Source organism: Chiloscyllium plagiosum, unplaced genomic scaffold (genome assembly GCF_037043375.1).
Source record: "Chiloscyllium plagiosum isolate Xiang-an unplaced genomic scaffold, Cpla_swu_hap1 HiC_scaffold_5, whole genome shotgun sequence".
In the NCBI taxonomy this organism is placed as follows: Eukaryota; Metazoa; Chordata; class Chondrichthyes; order Orectolobiformes; family Hemiscylliidae; genus Chiloscyllium; species Chiloscyllium plagiosum.
This window is the reverse complement of record NW_028270143.1, coordinates 1,909,152-1,929,465: the sequence shown is the minus strand read 5'-3', so window position 1 is coordinate 1,929,465 and position 20,314 is coordinate 1,909,152. Positions and strand designations below refer to the sequence as shown.

At 37.3% G+C, this 20,314-nt stretch overlaps 1 protein-coding gene across 1 annotated transcript in view; it reads left to right on the top strand.

Moving 5' to 3' along the window:
• LOC122549657 (DNA topoisomerase 2-beta-like) overlaps nucleotides 1–20,314 on the top strand; it is a 148,289-nt gene that overhangs the window by 87,101 nt on the left and 40,874 nt on the right. The window contains exons 20-28 of the mRNA XM_043689461.2: nucleotides 3,070–3,218; nucleotides 3,619–3,850; nucleotides 5,568–5,702; nucleotides 6,364–6,564; nucleotides 6,666–6,861; nucleotides 13,226–13,317; nucleotides 16,882–17,037; nucleotides 17,120–17,203; nucleotides 18,143–18,343. Of these exons, the coding sequence (XP_043545396.1) occupies nucleotides 3,070–3,218; nucleotides 3,619–3,850; nucleotides 5,568–5,702; nucleotides 6,364–6,564; nucleotides 6,666–6,861; nucleotides 13,226–13,317; nucleotides 16,882–17,037; nucleotides 17,120–17,203; nucleotides 18,143–18,343 (1,446 nt within the window). The remainder of the gene's footprint in view (nucleotides 1–3,069; nucleotides 3,219–3,618; nucleotides 3,851–5,567; nucleotides 5,703–6,363; nucleotides 6,565–6,665; nucleotides 6,862–13,225; nucleotides 13,318–16,881; nucleotides 17,038–17,119; nucleotides 17,204–18,142; nucleotides 18,344–20,314) is intronic.

Here is a 20,314-nt window from a genome sequence, read left to right as displayed (position 1 = left end):
TCCCACAGTCCAAAAAATGTGCAGGTTAGGTGAATTGGCCATGCTAAGTTGCCCGTAGTGTTAGGTGAAGGGGTAAAAGTCGGGGAATGGGTCTGGGTGGGTTGCTGTTCGGAGGGTCGGTGTGGACTTGTTGGGCTGAAGGGCCTGTTTCCACACTGTAAGTAATCTAATCTAATTAATCAAATCTAATCAATCTAAGCTAATCTAATTAAATGAAATATAATATGGGAAAATGTGAAATTGCCTATTTTGTCAGGAAAGGTAAAAGAGAAGTGTTTTATATCAATGAGAAATTGCAGAGCACTGAGTTGCAAACAACTCAGTGTCCTAGTGCATGACTCTCAAAAGGTTAGTATGTGGGTACATGAAGTATGAGGAATACAAATAGAATTTTATCCTTTATTGTGAAGGGAATGGAATACAAAAGTAGTCAGAAAAGCACAGCTGGTCAGGCAGCATCCGAGGAGCTGACGTTTCAAGCATAAGCCCTTCATCAGGAATGAGGCTTGTGGCCAGGGGGGCTGGGAGATAAAAGGGTAGGAAGTGGGGCTGGGGGGAAGGTAGCTGAGAGTGCAACAGGTGGGTGAAGCTGATAGGGCAGAGAGGAGGATGGAGCAGATCGGTGATAAGGAAGATGGACTGGTCAAGAGGGCAGTGCCGAGGTGGAAGGTTGGATCCGGGATAAGTTGGGGGAGGGGAAATGAGGAAACTGGTGAAATCCACCTTAATCCTGTGTGGTTGGAGGGTCTCAAGGTGGAAGATGAGACATTTGTCCTCCAGGCGTGATAAGGGTTTGGTGATGGAGGAGGCCCAAGACCTGCATGGCCTTGGGGGTGTGGGAGGGGAAGTTAGTGTTTGACCACGAGATGATGGGGTTGCTTCGTGCGTGTTCTCTGAAGCGTTCTGCAAGTAGGTATCCTGTCTGCCCAATGTAGAAGAGACAGCAACAGATAAAGTAAATGACGTGTGTGGGGGTGCAAGTAAATCTCTGACGGATGTAGAAAGCTCCTTTGGGGTCTTTGATGGAGGTGAGGGGAGAGGTGTGGGCGCAGGTTTTGCAATTCTTGCACTGTATTGATCACTTCATTTAAGCAAGCGTGTAAATGAGTTGGTAAAGGTTTAGTGGATTATTATCTGAAAATGTAGGGTTGTCTTCTGCGGAAAGATTTGACAGGTTAGACTTGTATCCGCTAAAGTAAAAAATGACTTGATCTAAGCATATATGATCCTGATAGTTATTGAGAGCGAAGATGTGGAAAGGATTCTTCTACTTGCGGGAGAATTTAGAACTACAATTCACTTTAAAAATTAGTAGTCACCCATTTAAAATGAAGATATGATGAAATTTTATCTTAAAGCAACATGAGTTCCTGGCACTGTCGTCTTGAAAATTAGATGTTGTGTCCTAGAATACTTCTGGTTTAGTAATAGATAGGTAGATTCTTGTTAGGCAAGGGGTGAAAGATTATTAGATGTAGGTGAGAATGTGGATTTCAGACTACGTTCAGATCAGCCATGGTCATATTGAATGACAAGAGCAGGCCTGAAAGTCTGAATGGCGTACTTCTGTTAGAGTGTGTTCATACATTTCTTCTGAGTGTGCCGTGCTTAATGCCTTTTTTAAAACTGAAAATGTAACAATTTAAAAAGTTATGCCAGCTCATGTGAATCATAATTAGATTGAATGTTTCAGAATAAAGTAGTTGGCTGGATGGCTGGTTATCAACACTGTGTGATGCCAGCATCGTAGGTTCCACCCCTGCACCCTGAAGTTACCATGAAAGACTGCCCTTCTCAACCTCTCCCCTTGCTTGATGTACGGTGACCCTCTGGTTAAACCACTAACAGATGTGCCTCTCTAATTAGGGAGCAGCTGTATGATCTGGCAAGACTATGTCGACTTCTTTGTGTTTGACTCAAATGTGGGGTAGAAAAATCAACTAAAATCTGTAAAGTAGGATTGCTTTATACAGAATGCAAAGAGAATTACAAGGTGTACCTCTGATGGCAAGGCAATTATGTTTTTCAAATTTTACCTTTCTTGACTTCCTTCACTGCTCATTTCCCCCTCATGTAATTTATAAACTCGTGTAGAAGTTGAAATTTTGAGACCGTGTTTTAGGCAAAGAAATTAGTGGGTTAACTTTTGCATAGTAAATTGGGAAAGCCATTGGTCAAGCAACAGGAACATCTAACCTGCACACTCCTAAATTGAGTGGCTAGAAACCTTTGAAATATTCATTGCTTCTAATCGTAGTTCCAGGGCTTAATCCTTTTTTCATGAAGCAGATAGCTAATACATCAGTGTTTTTTTTTGAACTTGAACTTTGAACTGCATGTGGAACTCCAAGTCTTTCGGATAGAGTAAGCACTCCATTAAATAAAACTGATCCACGTTTTCTGTGCTGATCGAGTGTTAATGACAGTAATGACCCATGGTGCTCTCATCAAAGTGCTGGAGGGGCATTGAATTCTTCATCAGGTTATGCTTCTGCTTAAAGAAGTTTCCTCTGAGCCCCACAGCTGGGGAGAGGAAGCCATGGCATTGGTTAGACCTGTAGTTTCACTGCTGCTTGAGTGGTCACAGGAAGGAAAGGAACGGCTGCACCATTGATTCTGACTGCATTTCATGGAGTTTGTGTTCATAAGTACTGTCTTATTTGATAATGAATTAAAGCATGTCTCAAATAAATGATTTTTTTTGGCCAAAGAATGGGTTAAAAACTGTTGTTAATGGTGGATTAAAATTCGTAAATTGAGGGAAATTTAGAATTGAAAGAGATTTCAGAGGATTGTAGATCTTAAGCTTATGTAGAGGAACAAGACCATTGAGGAATCTTGAAAACAAGGATATAAATTGATGCGTTGTCATTCTGCATCCAAATGGATGATGAGTGAATGCAACTTAGTGAAATCAGGAGCATAACACAGTGATGGCATCTTTTAGAAGAATGAGAACATGCGTTGGATATGTGAAATTAAATACTTGGGAATGTTGTCAATGAAGTTTTAGTTGCATACACCATGTATTGGCATTTTTACAAACCGAACTATCGCATTCTTTTTCAGCAAGCACTTATGATGACCATTGTAAACTTGGCTCAAAACTTTGTAGGAAGTAACAATATAAGTCTGTTGCAGCCAATTGGCCAGTTTGGTACCAGACTACATGGTGGCAAAGATGCTGCTAGTCCTCGATATATTTTCACTATGTTAAGGTGAGTGGAGAAAACTATTTAGCGATAATTTAGAAATATAAATATTGACATGTAAGAGACAGATTAGTGTTGCACCATGACATTTCTCCTTAATAGCTTATAGCACCGACCAGTCTTTTCGCTATAATACTGGCCGATCTGTGTTGTTCTAGAATTCAAAGTATTCTGTTTTATTTTTATGTTGCAATTTACTAACTTGTTGCTTTTGCATTTCTTTAATATTGTCTTTTACATATTTTTAAAACAATTGTCCTTTTAAAATGTTTCTAACTCTGTAAAAATATTTTTTCAAAACTTCAATCAGTGTGAATATGCAGTTACTTTACGATATAGTGGTTAATTTTTCTGACTAATCATTGAATTCTTTTAATTTTGTTACATTTATTGCACTTGTTTTTAGTCCATTGGCACGTTTGCTTTCCCCTCAAATGGATGACAATTTGTTGAAGTTCCTTTATGATGACAATCAGCGTGTCGAACCAGAGTGGTACTGCCCCATAATTCCTATGGTTCTTGTTAATGGAGCTGAAGGTATTGGTACAGGATGGGCTTGTAGAATTCCTAATTATGACGCCAGGGAGCTGGTCAACAATGTTAGGCGGATGCTTGATGGCCTGGATCCCCTACCTATGGTAAATTATACTGGATATTTGTGAATATTTTTAACAATTATTTTCTTGTATTTTAAGAAATTAATGTGTTTCTTACATGTGTAAAATGTGTGTTTTACATAACATTCAACGAGTGCAACATTTTGTTCAAGGAAGTGTTTCAGGTAACCAAAGGACAAATTGCATGTAATGGGTAAAATTGGTCTACACTAGTATCATTGTGCGCTGAGCAGGCATTATATTTTACACCACATCTCTCTTCATCTCGACTGACTTCCACAGAAATATGGAAGTCTTAGTGTCTTATTTTTTTTTTGTCCAAAAGCAACTGTTAGGTAAGAAAAGGCCTTTTCACACAGTGAGTGTTTCGGCTCTTGAACGCCTTGTCTGGAAGTGTGCTGAAGACTGGTTCAGTTGATGCGTTCAAGAGGGTATTGGATAATTACTTAAATAGAAGCAATGTATGGGATTGTGGGGAAAAGACAAGAGATTGGCACCAAATTGAAATGCTAAGAGATGCCAAGCAGGCATGATGGGTTGAATGGCCTCTTTCTGCACTGTAACTTTTGTGATTCTGTGGCAGCTGATGTTATAGCTTCTTATTTCTGACAACCTAGCTAATTCTTTTCATAAAGTGATGAACTTAACCAAGATCTACTTTACCTTTAAGACTGAAGTTTTAATGCATTGTTTTCTGTAATTGAAAATCAAGTGTCTAATTAAAATCAAGTGCCACTTGTGGAGCTGTGGCATCACACTGAAGTTATGTTATGGTTATGTCCTGTTCCAGAGACTTAAGCAAGCGATCTAAACAAATATTTCAGTGTTATAAAATTGTTCACAAAATACTGCAGACGACAGTGATTTGAAATAAAGACAGTATGTGAAAGGGAAACATGTCAAGCCTGACAATGTCTATGGAAGATTTTGGAAGAAGTCATTTGGACTTGAAACCTTCTCTTTCTCTTACCACATGTGCTACCACAGCTGCAGAGTTTCTCTATTGCTTTCTTTTTTTATTTGGAATACTTTACTGCATGTGATGCCATTGTTGGGATGAGATATTAAACCGAGGCCTTATCTGCCAACTCAAGTTAACCTAATACATCCTAAGTACTTATCCTGGAGGAACAGGCAGTTCACCTTGTGTCCTGGAAATCTCCCTTAATGACTGTTAATAAAACTGATTATTTGGTCGTTTATCTCATTATTGCATGTTGAATTTCATGTGGAAATCAGCTTGTTTATATTTTTTGCTTTCTAACAGTATCAACACTCTCACAACACCAGGTTATAGTCCAACAGGTGTTGTGTGATTTTTAACTCTGTACACCCCAGTCCAACACCGGCATCTCCAAATAGTGTCAACACTGGCTGTGAAGTATTTTGGGGTGTCTTAAAATTGTGTTAGGCACAAATTATTTCCCAATTTGTTCGTTTATTAATCTTTTATTATAGCGAAATTGTCTCTCGTAAATCAAATGTTAAGCTCCTGAAGTATTTAAATGTATTGAGATCTTATTTGAGTGACACTATTAATTTGAGAGAAAAATAGCTTTTTTATTCATGACATCAGCATATTGTTCTTGTATACTTTTAACATTCATTTATTAATGCTTATGATGTGCTAAATCTTGTTGACTTAGAAAACAAAATTGCACTGTCTTCACTAATCTTGCAAAGGCCAGATGTGAGCTACAGAGTTAAATTTCATTTTTATGTTTTTTTGAATCTCTAGCTTCCAAGCTACAAGAATTTTAAAGGAACAATTCATGAAGTGGGGCAAAATCAATATGTTGTCAGTGGTGAAATCTTGGTTTTGGATCGAAATACAATAGAAATTACAGAACTGCCAGTTAGGACCTGGACACAGGTAGAGCACAACTTTGAATTGAGTATTAATTTGGAAACCATTCAGATATTCATGAAGTCAGTAGCTTCACATGACAATATGGATGTATTGATGCTACTCTTATTTCTTTTAGAGAATATAGATAGCTACTCATCTCTGAAGTAATGGTTCAGTTGAACGTACCATAAAGCTGTGGGTGATCACCTTAGTGGGTTGAACTGTTAGCTTCACAATATATGAGATTAATTAATTAATTAATTTTTAAAAAAAAATTATTTCCTTTATATGTGCCTGGTAAATTAACTGGCCAGGGTCCTTGAACATGCCTTCATGACAGAACTCCAAGTCTGTACTTTAATCTATGAGCAATAATTCAGAAATGTTTCAGAGTATAATACTAAAGGAGAATTTTAGGAAATACATTTTTTTCATTAAAATGTATTTGCAGTTGTGGATAAGGATATCAGTGCTTCCATATTATGACATATTTATTCAGCTGTGTAATTCTTAACTCCTGGTAAAAAGCAGTTGATTAAAATTAGCTTACATTTCTGACTGAAAATGTGTCCCTACTAGCTAAAAATATTTTAGGATGTCTTGTGCCTACTTAGTGCAACTACCTTTTTCCTTTTTATGTTCCTTTTTATATTTTGATGAATACTTAGCCTTTATTTCTATATAGGCATACAAAGAACAAGTCCTTGAGCCAATGCTTAATGGGACAGAAAAGACACCAGCTTTGATAAATGACTACAAAGAATATCATACTGATGCTTCAGTAAAGTTTGTTGTAAAAATGTCAGAAGAGAAACTTGCACAAGCAGAAGCTGCTGGCTTACATAAGGTGTTCAAACTACAAACGACACTCACTTGCAACTCAATGGTAGTATTCTTTCTTAAACTTTACATAGATGTTACATATTTTTAAATGCTAGATGCATTTTTTAAAATGTTCAAATGGCAATAACATTATGATAATTGCAGGTACTATTTGATCATATGGGTTGCTTGAAGAAGTACGAAACTGTACATGACATCTTGAAGGAGTTCTTTGATCTGAGGTTGCATTATTATGGTCTCAGGAAAGAGTGGTTGTCAGGAATGTTTGGAGCAGAGTCTGCAAAGCTGAACAACCAAGCTCGCTTCATTCTAGAGAAAATACAAGGAAAGATTACAATTGGTAAGGATTTTTTAAAAAAGAACAAAATGTCAATAGATTGTCAATGGACTGAATTTTGTGCAGTAGTAGGTGGTTGTGTCTTGGTTGACTGTTGCATTTCTGGCCAGTGGTATACTATTTGGAGCAATGCATTCATATGTAGATCATTAGAATATTGCATTTAACCTTGCATGCAAAGCAAACTATAGTTGAATGTATGTAAGGTCATCACAGCCAGAGGAGCATGTTGGAGAAGGGGTTCTAGGACATTTGGAGTAAGCTTAACTTTTTTTTAATGTTGCTATAAACCTCCTCCCCAAAAGTGGTAATTCTATTTAATGTTCACACAGGCAGCACCAAACCATTTGTAAGCAGCAGATTTTAGGTAGTGACTTTTGCAGTCACTACGTCTCTCTCTTTACACTTCATATTAAACAAACAGTGTGTATGTGGAAAGGCAGCCTTTGCATTGATGGCATGACATCAGGGGTGTAGCTGAGAAACTGCTGGTGGATCAGTGTTCACAATTAATGGGATATCCATTTCCTGCATTGTAGAAACACTTTATTGGCAAGTAAAATCATGCTCGCTTATTTGAGCACATTTTTAATTTACACCACCTTAGCTATATGTTCATTAGAGTTTTACATGAAACTCTTAATCTGTCAATCAAGGTCATGAAAGAAGGGGGTGCTTCCAATCTGTCTTTTTAAAAACGTATTCTTCTGTGTGATGTGACCAATGCCTGCATTTGTCACTCATTCCTATCGGTTCTTGAATTAAGTGGCTTGCTAGTCCATTTCAGAGTGCATTTAAGAATCAACCATATTGTTACAGGTGTAGAAACAAATGTAAAACTATGCAAGGATACCAGATTTCCTCCCCAACAACACTAATGAACCAGATACTTTTTTTTGGTAAGAATTGACAGTTTTATGGTCACTATTATTTAAAGCCCTCCTTGTTAACACCCAGGGAATGTACCATATTGGGAAAACTGTTCTACAGACTAGTGAGGTTACAGCCTCATATAGTTGTACTCACCCACTGATGATGCCCCGGACCAACACAATTATCATTCCTGGGTATGTCCAATCTAATTTGCAGGAAAGGCCAAAAGAATTGAGGCACAGTGGTATACAATCCTGAGCAGTTGCCTGAGAGCCCACAACGTTGACTCTGAAGCCCATTCACTACTTCTGAAATTCTGAAGCATTGCTACCGTATCACTGTCTCCTCCTCCCATTAATCAAACTCCCTACTTCCACTTATCAAATAACCAATTAGCCTACAGTCCATTCAGATGACTTCTGCACTTGGGATTACTGTCTTATTTGCAATCTGTTCAATTATTCGTGCATCCAGCAACATAAAGGATCTTCGTCAAAGCCAAACCCTTTTACTGGTCTGAGTGCTGTATTCTGAAGTCTTTATGTCCAGACACCTGGAAGTTATTATGAAGGGCTAAGTATGGTTTCAGCTTAATGTTTACTGAGGGACTTGACTTAATGCTTGAATTGGTTAATTAATTAAACTTAAATAAGTCAGAGCTCTAACATTAAGGGACTTTTGCAGAGGGTTCCAGTCACTGGAACAATTGCCAATTAGTTCCCTCAGTAAGCTGTGTCAGGATTTCCTTATTGTTCCAATCCACAACGCAAGTTTACACCGGTACAGTGACTATCTGGCTGTTGGCATATCTGGGTCATTATATATGATCATTTATGATTGTCAGTTATAACTAGGTAGATTGCTGGACAATATTTCCAGTTTCTGAAGGTGTTAAAATGTTTATATAGCTTGTAGAAAAATGTAAACTGAATTATCTGGGACAAGTCCCCAAACTTGGTAAGAGGCATTAGCAAGACAAGGATATTTGGGTTTTGGAAGCGATGGATTGTGATGGGGACATGGGGTGAATGTTCACTGTAGTGCACTAACAGGTAATATCTGCTCCAAGAATTCTCTCAATGAGGCTTTAGAATTTCCTACAAGAAGATTTTCCAACTTTGCATTCTTCTTAATTCTCTCTTCCTCCACAATCAGTTTGATCTTGCAGATATTTTCAATACACCTCAGGAGAGCATGTGTTTCACAGTTGTAAGAAAAGTTATTACCTCATTATACAGTGTAGTACAATACCTTTTTTTGGAATTCCTCACTTGCACCAAAAATGACTAAACTCTAACAAGGCATTGGCATTGTCACCTGACTCTCACCTACTGTTTGTGCTCCCTAAGCAAATCTTTTGACTTTGCTTTAAAAAAAAGTTAAAAATTTGTGTGCCCCATGTTCTTCAATTCTTTGCATAATATACTTGTTATTTTCACTCTGCATTGCATTCGTAAAGAACCTTTGGTGAGAATATTAAATGGGAATTGTTAAATAGCCATTCTTGTAAAATATTGCCATTGTTCTCCAAAGTTAATTTGCTCACCGTGCTTCTCACATTTGGAAAAGTTGGTTTATTTTACCTTATTTGGATTGTTTTCTTAGTTACTAATTTACTTCTCAATTCTAAATGATGCCGTATCTACACACAGGGAACCTTCGATATTTGCACGACACATTTCAAAGCAATTCACCTATTCATTATTCCTTTTTCTACCTGCAAAGAACCTGATGCAAGATCCACTATATTTTCATCTACAGAAAAGTGTTGACCATGCAATCAAGTTAGGTTCCAGCTTAGAGAGTAGAGGTCCAGTTTTACTTTGTGAAATTGCTCAGTACTACCTTAGATCTACTCCTGCCTCACTGTTTGTTTGTATTTCTAAGTAAATGTGATAAGACAGGAGCACATTGAAGAACTTTCTGGCTTTTTAGTTAGATTTGATCAGGTTTTGCTATTAAAACCCAAACATGTAAAACAGATGATGTGATAAAACTGTTGAAGTATTTTAAGTTCCCATTTATACATTAGTTATGAAGTAACATTAGTTTGAAAAAAGTACTGTTTCTTATAAAGAAGACCCATGTGTGAGTTGTGAATCTCCAAATAAGTTACAGCAAAAATGTTTGAGAACCTCTTGGATATCTCCTCTGATATAATTTTTAAAGATCCTGTTTTAATAGTCACATATGAAAAACTTGAGTGTTTAAATTTTGCTTATATTTTGTATGTTCTAACCTGAACTATAGTTTTCTTATTCAGCTAATTTGAAACTAAACTATATAATGTTGCTTCATTATTTAAGATAGACTTGTTTGCCTCAATGCTGAAATAGTCCCGTGTGACCTCTAATATTGAGAATAATACTCAAAAATATGTAAAACCAAAATAGAGTTAATTGTCACAAAATGTAGTTGTAATGATGTAAGATTAATGTGTGGATTTTGCTTTAGTATTGAAAAATGCATTGGCGTTCATTGTCATAATGTCTCTAAAATTAACAGCAACCTCTGAAGTCTGCACGTGAGCCATTGGACATGGAAATCCAGAGGTTGCAGCCAGTGATTCTCTCTTTCCCCACAAGATGCACTGTTATCATCTCCCTAAACTACAGGTTTCCCTCAAAGTCTCTCACCATCTTGACTTGAATGGTAGTGTTGCTATTTTACCTAAAGTCTGAGAACTCCTTCTCTAACATCATGACCAATTCAAGATAGCTCACCAGTAGCTTCTCAATACAAGTTAGGTAAATGCTGGCCTTGCTTGTGACAGTCACATCTCATAAATCATTTTAAAATCAAGTAGAAATCAATTAAGTGATGAGCATGTACCAGTTTTTATAATGTTGATCTTGCTGTATTTGATGTGGCATTGAGCTGCTGACCCCATATTACCACAATCCTGTATGGCCACCTATTTGTACCTCCGTAACATTGCTTGATTTGTCCCTGTCTCAGCTCAGCTGTCAACTAAATTCTAATCCTTTGTTACCTCCACAATCAACTATTCTAATACACTCGTGGGTGGATGCCTACTTTCTACCTCTGTAAAATTGACACAACACATTTCTGTTGCCTGTGTCCTAATTTGTGATCAGGTGGGCCCACTGGTTATCATTTAGTGCCCAGTTGATATTCGTATTTGATGAGCCAGATTCCAGCCAGGAACCTGGCTGAAAAGATCCTAATCCTTAAAGTTTTGTGATCAAAGTGATCATTTATTGAAATATAAACACACAATGTTGCAATGTGTTTTAACAAAGCAAAACAAATGTTTATAAACAACAGAAATGAAGATGAACGAGAGAAGAAAAACACTATTTTGTTTTAATCGATTCAAAGATTTTTAAACAGATTAGAAATAACCCAAGCAAACTTTATAGTTTGAACAGAAAGAACAGCTTTGTGTAGGAAACAGCACGCAGTGATACATGCTAGAAAATTGTTGCAATTCTAAGAACATCCATTGCTGTACTTATAGCAAGATCTCCTCATTTCCATATGAGGGAAAAAAATTTAATTTGAAGTAATTAAAATTTGAATTTATCTGCTGGAACTGTAGAAATCTTAATTCTGGAACATAATTAGTAATACTTAAGTCTCCTTCCAGTGCTATGTCATCCCTGAAGCAACTTCAGGGCGGCACGGTGGCACAGTGGTTAGCACTGCTGCCTCACAGTGCCAGAGACCCGGGTTCAATTCCCGCCTCAGGTGACTGACTGTGTGGAGTTTGCACGTTCTCCCCGTGTCTGCGTGGGTTTCCTCCGAGTGCTCCGGTTTCCTCCCACAGTCCAAAGATGTGCAGGTCAGGTGAATTGGCCATGCTAAATTGCCCGTAGTGTTAGGTTAGGGGTATGGGAGGGTTACGCTTCGGCGGGTCGGTGTGACTTGTTGGGCCGAAGGGCCTGTTTCCACACTGTAATTTAATCTAATCTAATGCCATTCCTCCTTTTTCTGAAAAAAAAATCATCTAGCACTATACTACTTTTGCACTGACTGACAACACTGCAGTATGGGATTTATAATAATTTTTTATTTTCAAATCATTTCATTACTTTGAATTCTTTTTCTTAGGAATACTGTGTAAGACATTTAATAAGTTCTCAGTACTTTCAAGCTTGATGTGTGCTTTTCTCCTGAATCACTTCCCAGCACAGACTAAAAATTAGTCTGCAAAGTTCTCCAGCTAATTGGGTAGTTCCTGATGAATTGTGGGTAATATAATCATTTGGAATTATGGATATTGTTTTTAAAAGTCAATTCTTAACACCAAAAGCACATGCAAAGCTATATGGTTTTTCTTAGCATTTCAAGAACCTAAACTTGCAGTAAATGGTTTTATGCATGTATATGTTATAAATGTCAGTTTCATTGCACTTGTAGCATGTTTGCTTCCCATATCAACCCTGAACGCACTGACTTGCATTGATTACTGATTAAGCAGAGTCTTGAATTTGAATTTCTCATTTCTGTTTACAAATCCCTCCATGGCTTTGCCTCTTTTCATGACTAATTTCCTCCAGCAAAATCTAGAAGATACTTGCGCACCTCTATTATAGCCTCTTATGCATTCTTGATTATTTCTTCACCTTTGATATCTATATCGTTTTGCTAAGCCCCAAGCTCTGGAATTCTCTTTGTATCTCCTCTTCTGTTTATCTCATTTTCCTCCTTATAGCAATTTTTGAAACTTGTTTAGTTAAGCTTATGGTCATCTGACTTAAGATATCCCTTTATTTGGCTAATCCTGCAAAGCATTTACAGAAATGTTGTAATGTTAAAGGTGCTATATAAGTAGAAGTTGGTATAAAAAAACCTTTGAAATGTTCACAACTTTTTAAATAGTTTTAATAACTTCATGATCATTGTTGAAATCTTCAGTGTTTGAAAATTGTACCTTTAATTTTATATTTCTGAAATGTCAAATTTCTCATTGATAAATCATTTAAAATGTATTTTCACTCATAAAATTCATATTTTAGGTTTTTTATTTCAATTTTACTAATTATTTTGCTCACGAATTATAATTTGGATGAAAAATTGTGCTGTTTTTACTTCCTGGTTTGCTGTCCTGAGAATACCTTAGTGTGAGTAGTCACTTTCTTTGGTGGTTGATATAATTATTGCTGGATTCCTGAAGTGGCTGGAGACTTTACAGCAGATTTAAAATGGTGTCTGGAATAGCAAAATCCACAAAGCAGCTACATCCTTTGTTGGCAACTTTTTTTGATGGTGAATGTGAACTGGAAAGCAAATTCCAGGACCTTTTGATGCAAATATTTCAAGGTTTGGTTAATGTATGTAAAATAACCCTGGATTGGTCTGTAGACATTCGAGGTTAAGGATTTTCATTGTTGAAGTGTTACCATTTTGTCAAAAAAATCTGTCTTATCATCTTACATTCAAAAGTTACCACCAGCTGATGGATATTGGACACATTTATTTGATGTTTGTATACTTTTTTGATATGACCTTTTTATAAATATTTTCTTAGAGAATAAATCAAAGAGGGATCTTTACCAAATGCTCATCCAACGGGGCTATGAATCTGATCCAATCAAAGCCTGGAAAGAAGCTCAAGAGAAGGTAAAATATTGGTTCCTTGAAAATATGCTAACCACCAAATTGTAAACATTGTTAAATTTTATAGTTTGACAATCAAACTGGTTGATAAACAAAATGTATCTGTCAAATGATTCTGACATTAATAAGGATTAGCTGAAAACTTAAATAGTTTTGAGTGAATTTCATTTTAACTAACATTTGCAGAAATATCCAATTTTAATTGGTGAAAGTCAACATGATTTTGTAACATCAAATAATTTTAATTTTCAAAAAAAAGGCATTATTATTAGTAATTATTTTCTTGATGTTCCACGGAGACTGATCTTGACTATGCTGTTGAGTAAGTACTGATCAAAATCTACTTTTCGGGAATTTGGAGGAGCAGATGTCGGACTGGGGTGGACAAAGTTAAAAATCACACACCACCAGGTTTTTGTCCAACAGCTTTATTTGGAGGCACTAGTTTTTGAAGCACTGCTTCTTCATGAGGTGGTTGAGAAGCAAGACCCTAAGAGACAGAATTTATAGCAAAAGATTATATGCAGCTGAAATGACATAATGAACAGACCTAGATTATTAAGTCTTTCATTTTTTAGAATAGTTTTGCTGGTATCAGTTCTTTAATATGTAAATCTCAAAACTAGTTTTAAGTCACATTCTCAAGATAACTTTTTATAACAGGTTTTATAACAAAAGGTGAGATCTCAGCTCAGACAACGCATTAATGGTGTGAGGTTAGAGTCTGTCTGTACCTCAGTCTTGAGTCAGATTGATTCTATTTCCATTGCAGAATTTACAAAATATTACATGGATTGACTGCCTGCATTGACTGTCCGCAGCTTCTGCATTTTTTGAACAAGATAGAATATATCTGCAAATATAAGTTCACCCCATAAACGTGTGAGAATGTGAGTGCACGTGAGTATGTCTGTGTTTGTGCGTGTGCATGCTTGATAAAATGTGTGCGAGTGTGAAGGGGTATAAGCCTGTGAGAGCATGCGTGCATGTGTGTCTGTGTGAGAGAGAGAGGGAGAGTGTGTGTGTCTGTGTGAGAGAGAGAGAGAGTGTGTATAGTGCAGTGAGGTCACCTGTAGTGTGACATGAACCCAAAGCTCTCTTTGAGGTAAGAGTCAAGGGAATAGGTAGATACTCTAATTCAAAACTGCTGTAGTTAACACCTTGGCAGCTATATCAGAAGTGTGAGATGCTGTCATTTGTCCATACTTTTGGCAACCATTGCTTTCTGCTTTAGGAAAGAAATAAAAGGCAGTCACCAGCAGTCTGAAATTTTTGTTTGGTTTGCATTGTGTTCCAATTAACCCTCATACATTTGTTGGGGTTGCACAGTAGCTCAGTGGTTAGCACAGCGCCAGGGACCCGGGTTTGATTCTAGCCTCAGGCGATTGTCTACGTAGAGTTTGCACATTCACCCAGTGTCTGTATGGGATTTCTCTGGGTGCTCTGGTTTCCTCCTACAATCCAAAGATGTGCAGGTTAGGTGAATTGGCCATGTTAAATTGCCCTTAGTGTTCAGGGATGTGTAAGTTCAGAGTATATATAAAGTAATAGGGTAGGGTGGATTACTCTTCGGAGGGTTGGTATGGACATGTTGGGCCAAATGACCTGTTTTCCCACTAGGGATTCTATGAAGAGTACTATATGAGAAAGAACTTGGAGCAATTTCACTTTGATTCCTCCCTAGTCACAAGTATATGATACAAAGCTGTCCTCAGTATAATCACAGGTTGACACTTGTGTCAGAGAGAGACTTCAGAAAGTTGATCTTTAATGCCACTACACTTAGAGGTGCTATAACTAAATTATTTTGCCTATATTCTGGTATGGATTTTGCAGTGGCTAGAGCAGCAAAAAATTGCTGTGTTTTTTACCTCCTTTAATTATCTGGAAATATAAGTTCACCCCATAAATGTGTGTGTGTGTGCGTGCACGCGCGCATGAATGAATGAGAGTGCACGTGAGTGTGTGTGCGCATGCTTGGTAAAGTGTGTGTGTGTGTATAAGCCTGTGAGAGGATGCGTGCGTGTGTGTCTGTGTGTGAGAGAGAGGGCAAGTGTGTATGTCTGCAAAATAAATCAGGTGGCTAGCCAATTAATGTTCTGACTACCCAGTTATTTTCCGCTTCAGACCCTCAAATCTGTTTTCACTGTCTTAATATGCTGTACATGAGATGGCTGTTCTTTTTCCACCCAAGTTAGTGGAAAGGTGGCAGTAAAATGGTTTGCCTCCTCTAGTGGTGTTATTTGCACTTTGGTGATATTCTCACCCTCCCTTGGCCACTTTCCCTCTCAGATGCCTAATTCCTCCTTGCTCTGGAAACCTGAGACTTGCCTACATCTAGCATCTGTGACATTATTTCATGGAACTGCTGTACTGTCTGTTACTGAATTTTGGTGTTGCTGGGACTGCAACAGCTCTCTTTTAATGGCACACACCTTTATTTCTCTCTGTATAAATTATATATTAGCTTCAGGTGAGAGAAGCAGTTATAAGTACAATTGCTCCGAAGATACACTGATGTGCTGCTACCTTCGTGGAAGTGGCATCTTGTTGTTTGCCTCTTAATTATACATTAAATGTTTTCAAGTTGTTGTATTTATGACATAGATATGAATTGAACCCACTGCAGACATTTAAGCCCAGTAATTAGAAGAATAAGTCCTTTATTTTTTTAAACAATGTGATAATTATTCATTACTGCCAGTAAACTTCTGGGACTGAAAGCCATCTTAACTCTTAATACTTCCAAGTATTTATCCTTTTCTTAAGATTCTAAAAATGTCAAACCATATTATTCTTTTTTGTCTTTTCCTATCCATTCTTTATCCAGATTTCCTTTTACTTTCTGTACCTGAATTCACCCTGTTCAGTCTTACCATTATTCATTTCCAATTCTTAAATGTCATTGGCTGGGGACATGTCCTATTGGTTATTCTATTCTCTCAGGTTTTGGATGACCTGTTTCCTTTATCAGCTGTCACTTTCAGCAACGTGTAGTATAAAACATTTTGACTCAAAGATGAAGGGGTACACCTATCTTACAGCTCATGCTGTTAATGCTGTACTAGAGCAGAATTCTGGCCCATAGTGTTGCATTGAAAACAGTGTAATTAGATACTCTACAGTATGGAAACAGGCCCTTCGGCCCAATACGTCCACACAAACCCTCCGAACAGCAACCCACCCAGACCCATTTCCTTTCCCTATATTTATCCCTGACTAATGCACCTAACACTATGGGCAATTTAGCATGGTCATTTCACCTGCCTTGCACATCTTTGGATTGTGGGAGGAAACTGGAACACCTGGAGGAAACCCACACAGACACGGGGAGAATATGCAAACTCCACACAGACAGTCACCCGAGGCTGTAATCGAACCCGGATCCCTGGCGCTGTGAGGCAGCAATGCTAACCACTGAGCCGTCGTGCCGTTGGAGGGATTTTGCATTCCTGGCCTGGTTAATACTTTAATTAGTGTTTGGTTGCATGATCTTGTGCTGAATTCTACTTGAAAATAAATCTGAGCACTCTTCTTTACAAATAACTTCTGATTGTTCCTTTGCAGACAGCTGCAGAAGAGGATTTGTTGGAACTAGATGATGGCACTTCAAGTATTTCAGGTGCTGGGTCTGGACCAGACTTCAACTACATCTTGAATATGCCTCTTTGGTGCCTTACAAAGGAGAAAGTAGAAGAACTATTAAAACAGAGGGATGCAAAAGTAATGCACTGACTCCTTTTGTTTTTATATTTGCAGGCCTTTGTTGGCACAATATTCCAAGATAATCTGTTATGTGTTGTAGGGAAAGGAGCTTGATGATCTGAAGAGAAAAACTCCTCCTGACCTTTGGAAAGATGATCTTGCTGCATTTATTGAAGAGCTTGATGTAAGTATAAGAAAACCAAGCCTTCTAATATGCATTCCTTATTTTGAAAAAGCTTCAACTAAAATGTATTCTTCTTACAAAAAAGAATACCTCCAATTATTTGTGATAAAACGATTAAACAAGGGATGAATATTTTAAAGAACCAACTGTAACAATTGAAAATGTGGTAAAACCACCAGAAGTGCCAATGGCACTGTTCAGATATAAGTGATGTTTAACATTCTGCCTTGCCATTCCCTTACATTCAAAATTATCGAATCTATTGAAGAATGAGGTCAAAGAGCATTTCAATAGAAAATAGGTAGTGACCAAACTTAAAGCGTAAATCTGGAATTGATAATTGCTGTGAATTTTCAAACTGTACAATTATATGGTGGCAATGTTTATTAAGTGAGATACAAACTCTTGACATCAAGTTATAAAACTGATCACAGTTCAGGTTTTTCAAATAATTTAGAGTTTTAAAATAAAGTGCATTTCTCATGATACTGCTTCCAATTCCATGCAATATCATGCTGTTGTATGGAGAGGAGGGAAGTTTTCCAAGGAAATGCACATTTGGGAGAAGTGCAAAACTGCAACAAAAGAAATTTATCAACAGTCTGCCCAGATGGTTCCTGGAAAATAAGTGTCATTTTCTTTCATTGTATAGATATATCGCCACACAAAATTAAGATGCAAATTTTTACTAAAGGAAATGTTGTAGGTTTTGCTTTGAATAAGAATTAATCTGTAACCAAAGTGATGTACCCATAGAGATATGTTAATGAAACTTAAGCTCAGACCAGAGGGAAAAAAAATAGCTTAACAGGAGAATTTAAATCAAATGGGATTGGAATATTGTTAATTTGCAGTTAATGTCAGCTGTTTTCTGAATGGAATTTTAACTTCAAACATAGAGACATTTTCCTTAAGATCTGTTTCTCAATTTTAATGCAGCGTGTGGAAGCCCAAGAGAGAGAGGATCTTCTGGCAGGATCGTTTGGTAAGGCAGTTAAGGGCAAGGTTGGTAAACCAAAAATTAAAAAGCTACAACTTGAAGAAACTCTACCCTCAGTCCATGGCAGAAGAGTTGAACCAGTCATCAGCCTTGCAATGAGAGCAGATGCCACAAAAAAGATGATCAAGAGAAAAGGAAAGGCAAGTTGAAGTGTAACTCTAAATGTATTCTATTTTGTTCGGAGTATGTTGGAAATTTTTGTTCTTGATTTATCTCTGCATTTTGGTAAGTGTTTTGAATTGTTAAAACTGTGGTTAAAACAGCATTGATTTAAAATTGTATTGAGTTTGAGTTTAATGACATAAAAGCAACATAAGTTGGATGATTCAGCCATCCATCTGCTTAAATTCACTTATTTCCCATGAATATATACTTTGCAAGTAGCAATATGGAAGATGACTGTTTACCTCTTCTTTAACTGAATTATTTAAGACTGCTTTATCAAATTAGTTTTGATTTTCCTCCACTCCACATATTTATCAAATTCCCACTTAATATGCAATGGTCCATTTTAAGCATTTCATTGTTGAACAATTCTCGAGCAAAGAAATTTTCATTTCCGCACCCATTCCTGCTTTTAATTTATGATAATCCACTGATTCTGCTCTTGGAACAAAAGATCTTACCCTTTTAACTCTACTTATTTTTATGTTTGTAAAAATCCTCATGAAGTTTGGTCAACCTTTCTGCTTTAGTGGAAATACTAAATATCTTTGTGATATACATACTGTTTTCTAATGATTGGGTGTTGATTATGGCTTGATCCAAAGATTCCCACACTGAAGAAGGACATGAGATATCAGCTATATGTTAGAAATCAATGCCATTGGAGGTATGCAAGACTTCCTATATGACACAGGCTAATTTTACTACTTTCTTTGATTGGATTTTAGGATTTTTGGTTTCAGAATCTTGGTTCCTTTGCCAGGCTATGTTCCACCTTCAGTCTAAATTAAATCTCCTGCATGGCTATGTGCTCTATTATTTGCCCCACGGCGACCATTGTAGTACGGTGCCTGCTCTTTCTTAACTTGGTATCATATCTCGGTTTGTTCCCTTTTCCAATATTTTCTCATTTCGCTTTTAAATTGCAACTTTAACCCTCCATTCATGACGTTTCCACAGCTACTGACCTTTAAGTTCAAGGGACGCTGGTTTAAAGTGACATGGCAACCAAGCTGGTTTTATAATTCACTGCCAGATCTTGTTGGACAGTACATTGAGTTATTGGGTAATGCTTTCTTTTGCCAAAATTGTTCTGCATTCCAAGATGAACCTGCATTGCAATGGTAACTGTCGCTTTTCTTACTACAATCTGTCTCCTTAAACCTTTCTCTATCCTTATCCAGCTGCATTTCCAACAACTGTGAACAGCTCATGGATATTTTTGTCCTTACGATTGGGATTGCTGCTTGCCTCAGTTTCCCTAGCCCAAAGCCCTCCATGCCTTGCAATTGCAAGTTTCTGTAGTCTTGTTTTGCATTCTTCTCTTATGCTTTTGAGTGTTCATGAGATTCACCTGTTTCTCCCTTAAACCTATTGTAACTATGGAGGCAACCACGCAGCCTCGCTTGCTGTCATATGTTGTTGACAGCTCTTTCTCCTCAACTGCTGACCCATAAGGAGATTTTCAGACCACAGCTGGAATACTGTGAAGAGTTTTTGACCACTTATCTAAGGAAAGGTATACTGACATTGGTGGCAGTACAGAGAAGATCCACTGGGCTGGTAGCAGATATGAAGGGATTGTCTTAAGAGGAGAGAATGAGTAGATTGGATCTATGCTCATTGAAATTTAGAAGAATGAGAGATGACTTTATTGAAACATATATACAAGGTTCTTAGACTGGACATGGTGTATGTGGAAGCTTGTTTCCCATTGTGGTTGGTCTAGGACAAGAGGGCATAATCTCAGAATAAAGGGTCGACATTTGAGAGAGAGCTGAGGAATTTCTTCCGAGGATAGTGTCTCTGTTGAATTCTTTATTGCAGAGCCCTGTCAAGGCTGGATCGTTCATGATATTCAAAACTGACATAGATTTTTAACCTGCAAGGGAATTGAGAGTTATGAGGAAAAGGCAGAAAGTGGAGTTGAGGATTCAGAGATCAGT